General features: G+C 31.1%; 1 protein-coding gene across 1 annotated transcript; it reads right to left on the bottom strand.

Annotated features, from left to right (window-relative positions):
• Positions 1-2,671: 2,671 nt before the first annotated feature.
• LOC106354872 (conserved oligomeric Golgi complex subunit 4-like) lies at positions 2,672-3,502 on the bottom strand. Its single transcript, XM_013794916.2, has one exon. It carries the CDS (start codon positions 3,500-3,502, stop codon positions 2,672-2,674), a length of 831 nt encoding a protein of 276 aa, XP_013650370.2.
• Positions 3,503-4,595: the final 1,093 nt, after the last annotated feature.

Raw genomic sequence — 4,595 nt, 5'->3', positions numbered from 1 at the left:
TCATTTTAATTAGATAATAGGTTTAAAGATGTAAATAAAACTGTGTATGTTGTAAATTAAGACTTTTTAGTGTAACTGAGCACTATCAATTATGGAAATTATATTATGATTTTACTAAATCTTTCTTTATGTGTATATTTTTTTGTTTTATTTTGTATTTTTACAATTTTATTGCCTTATTCTTTAGTTACAAAGAATTGCTATTTCTAATTTTTGTTTCATATACCTTAAAAGTCTTCGGTTGATTTTTATTTGTTTTCTTTCTCCAATTACAATGTACAGTTCGACCGTTTCTTTTTTTTGGAGCAAACTACTAATATCATAAGATAGAAAAACTTAAACTCCAAGAATATAGTGAGTATTTGTGCTAGAGAAAACTTATTTAGCCACTAATATGGTGAGATATTATAATATTAGAAAGTATGAACATAATTAAGTTGTTGTCAATTGATTCTATATTTGTGATAACTGGAAATACATCTTTACGTCTTCCTTACATCATCCTTAATTGGTTTACGGTTCGACCATTTCTAATATACTGAGGGTAACATTATATTAAATGTTGATTATCTCCTTCCAATTAGGAATGCACAGAATGAGAAAAATTCAAAGTGATATCATTTTACAATTTTGTCCTCATATCTATATAAAGTTAGTTTATAGATTACTCCATTTGTTTCAAAATGTAATCAGTTAATTAGAATATGTAATATTTAAAAGTTATTACTTTAGAAAACTGTCATTTAATATATTAATTTAATCAATTTCACAGTAATTTACATAATTTAATTGGCTACACAATATCCAATAATTATAAAGTTACATTGAAATATAAAAACAATTTATATAGTGAAACAAAAAAGACTTTCAAACCATTATATTATAAAGCAAAAGAAATATTCAAATTATATTGAAACATTAGAATAGTAAGAATCAGAAAAGCTGAAATTTCAACGTCGATCATTTACGTCGGTCATGTCTTAGACTATCTCCAATGTATTCATCTATTTTATCTCTAAGAATGAGGGTCAAAGAGATTGACCGAGAAAGTTTTTTTTTAGTCGAGTCTTCTGAAATGATTGAAATTTATATTTATGCCAAGGTTTAAGATACAACGGAAATCTGATTTTTATTTGAATACCATCCATTAACCAGTTTCATGTAAATAAAAAATATAATATATTTTCCATATATTTGAAATTTCATCATCTATTATTCCTTTTTATTGATTGCTGGGACTTGTAACCAAATAAGTTTCTCGTCTTATCTTTTTTTATCAAAAAATTTAATACTCTATAAGGAATGTTTTTCTGTCGCCTAATCTATATAATGAACTAGGGTCGGCCCGCCCTACGGGCGGGATATTAGTTAATTTGATATTCACTAAATGTTCGAGTTGAAATTTGTTTTAAGATTCAAGAATTTGGTTATCTGTTATGTGTTACTTATTAGTATGCGGTGGTATAGTTGTTTTTCAATTATTGTTGCTTTGGTATTGTATCAAATTAACTAATTGTCCAACTCATAATTATAGATGTACAAATATAGATTTGTGATAAAGTTTGATGACAATACTGTTTTTTTTTAAATTATTATTCATAGTGGAGTGTGCATGTGTCAGAAAGAGGCCTATAACAACTTTTATGTTTTTGCGTATGGATTTTAAATATATATTATTTTGTATAATGCATACTTGCTCTACAACATTTGCTTGTAGACAAAAAAACTGTTTTCTATATTTTTAAAAGAGAAAATTTTAGTCTAGAATATAACATGGACATATGTATTGACTATATATAGAAGTTGGGTGTTATTTTAAAATGACATATGTATAGAGGTTTTTCAACCATTACTTCACTGGCACAAAACATTTATAACTATAAATACTTTTTTTAAAAGCAAAACTAATAAAAACGTGTACAACAAATGTATTTTGATATATATTATATGCATCAAGTTATAAATGTTGAAAACATTGCAAAACTGTTTGGAGCAAAGTTTTTAACTTCACGATCTTCATCTTGGCGTCAGTTCAGTGTCGGCCCTGGCCACAAGTAGAAGAAGCATGGGCTTCCAGCTGATGCGATAATAAGTATTTTCGCAGCCACATATTTATAAAAAGTGACTTTAGCCTAGTGGTTCTAAGAGAAATTACCAGTGTTAGAGGTGCTGGGTTCAATTCCCCTGACTGCATTCATTTTTTTTGGCCCTAAATATAAAATAGAACACGTGTCACTCCCAGAATGCACGAATTGATGACGTGGCTTCACGGGAGAGAGACGAACATTTTTATATATATAGATGTTGATATAGTTTGAGTATAGATGCTTGTTTTGTGTATATCTGGAGCTAAAACCCACTATATATACCTGTTTATGAACTTCCAAATCCATAAATAATGAATTTTGAGAAGGTTTATAATCAGCTCAGTTAAAATGAATAAAATTCAAGTACGTTTTCAAATTACTAAAAGGAACAAAATTATTTGTACAACTAACAAAAAAATTTAAGATGATTTATTGGTAATGCAATGTGTTAGAACTTTTTTTAGGGAATTAAGAAGCTATGAGCTTTTAGCTCATCATGTTTTAGATAAGAAAGCATTTAAAAGTAGCTATTTTTATGGCATTCGAACTCGTGATCTTGAAGATGCTCTCTTCTATAATGTTAGTTAGTAAGCGAGATTTGGTTTTAAGCCGACCATCGTCTTGATGCAACCAATACCACCTAAGAACAACCTAGCACCAAGGTTAGGCTCTCTAATCTTCTGCTGCAAAGCTTCATGGTAATCATTAGCCAACAAGCTACCAGCATTGCTCAACACAGCAATCACAGAGCTAATGTTCGAAGTCGAAATGGCTCTCCTCAGACAGCTCTGCAACACGTAGAACACATCGTCCACCATTGATGTGGTAAGGCTGTCCGGTACATGCTCATTAATCCTTTTGGCTTTCCTCACATTCTCAACCATAAAGAACCCTTCTAGTATCACATAGAATCCCGTCACGTCCTGAATCACTTTGCTAAAGCTACCATTTCTAAACGCTTTCGTAGCTCTTGGTAACAACTCAGCATCAACTGACGTCAAAGACTTGATCTTTGACACCATGAACTCTGTATAATCCTCACCTAACTGCATCAGAGACAGTATCTCCTCCACGTAGAGCTCTACTTCTCTCGGGTCTGGTCTTTCAGAAGCACCACCAGCAAGCAGATTCAAATTTGGAGAGTTGTTGATATCAGAAGCCAACCTAGCTAGCTTCCTAAACTCCATGTACTTCTTCAAGATCAACGAACCTCTAGAATCACATTCCTCTTGCAACTCACATATAGCATAAACAACACCGTCTTCTCCGCATAGACCTCTCAAGATCTCATCGTTCTCTTCAATAGCCATGACAATGTCCTTAAACAAATTAGTTAAACTTCCAACGAAGTTCACTTGCTCGACTCCTTGCTCCATGAGCTCAACCACATTCTCATATTCCATCCTCCCTCTCATCGCAATCACCTAAAATTATATGAAAAGAAATAACTAAAATTTCATAGAAACTTGCGGATGTCGTCTCCTAAAAGGTGTGAAAGTTTCCCACAAAATTGACCTTCTAACTAAATTGAATAATATTTACAAATTGTACACACGTACGAGTGTGTTAGAAACTTGTGAAAGTTTCAATATATATGTAAGAACGTTTACACATTTATCTCCAGTAATCTCACGTCATGTACAATATGTCAATGTCTATCTATATAATTATTTAAACTATTATTTTATGAAGTAATTTTCCGCATTCGAGCTTTCACATTAAAAATTAGAGTGGTTAAAATAATTGTTAGAGCGGTTAAAGTCATTGTTACCTCTAAACATTAATGTATTTGTGGAAGCACTGAGACATGGTGGTCAAAGTTTAAAGTCTTCTACACCCAAGTATGGGGTACGAACCCCAGACAACGCAATTTCTACAGGAAGGAGTCTAGGTTTCAATTCCCAGAGAATGTGAATTATGCAAAAAATTAGAGAAAATGCTTACAGGAGATCTTCAGCATGGTGCAAGGAGTACCGTCAGGAATGGATCTTATAGGGCTACTCAGAATGATGCAGTCAGGCGTGAATCTTCATAAAACAGGTAGAATTTTCGGCTGTAATATCGTCTATGTAATGTTTCTCATAATTTGTAATAACATAATTAACGAGACAAAAAAATTAATGTATTTTAAAAAAAGGATAATTCTTATATATTTTGTGTTGTTATCCGAAGAATATATATTTTAATACATTTTAAAAATAGATGAAAAAATTTAAAAATTTAAGATTTAAAGGAAAATTGCCAAAAATAGTATTTTCAAAGTACCACTTCATATGTTTACACTAACCACTTTTATCATTATCTTTAACGAAGAGTAAAAGACATTTATAACCCTTTGATTAACTATGACAAAAAAAACTTATCGTTAACTAATTTAAACTTAAAACATCAACTCTAAACCCTAAATCATCAACTCTAAACTCTAAACCTTAAAACATCAACTCTAAACCCTAAACCCCGAAACATCAACTGTAACCCTAAACCCTAAATCCTAAACCTTCAAATCTA

This window comes from Brassica napus, unplaced genomic scaffold, assembly GCF_020379485.1.
Source record: "Brassica napus cultivar Da-Ae unplaced genomic scaffold, Da-Ae ScsIHWf_1319;HRSCAF=1885, whole genome shotgun sequence".
Taxonomy (NCBI): domain Eukaryota; kingdom Viridiplantae; phylum Streptophyta; class Magnoliopsida; order Brassicales; family Brassicaceae; genus Brassica; species Brassica napus.
Note: the sequence above shows the minus strand (reverse complement) of the source record. Positions and strands in the feature narration are given on the sequence as shown.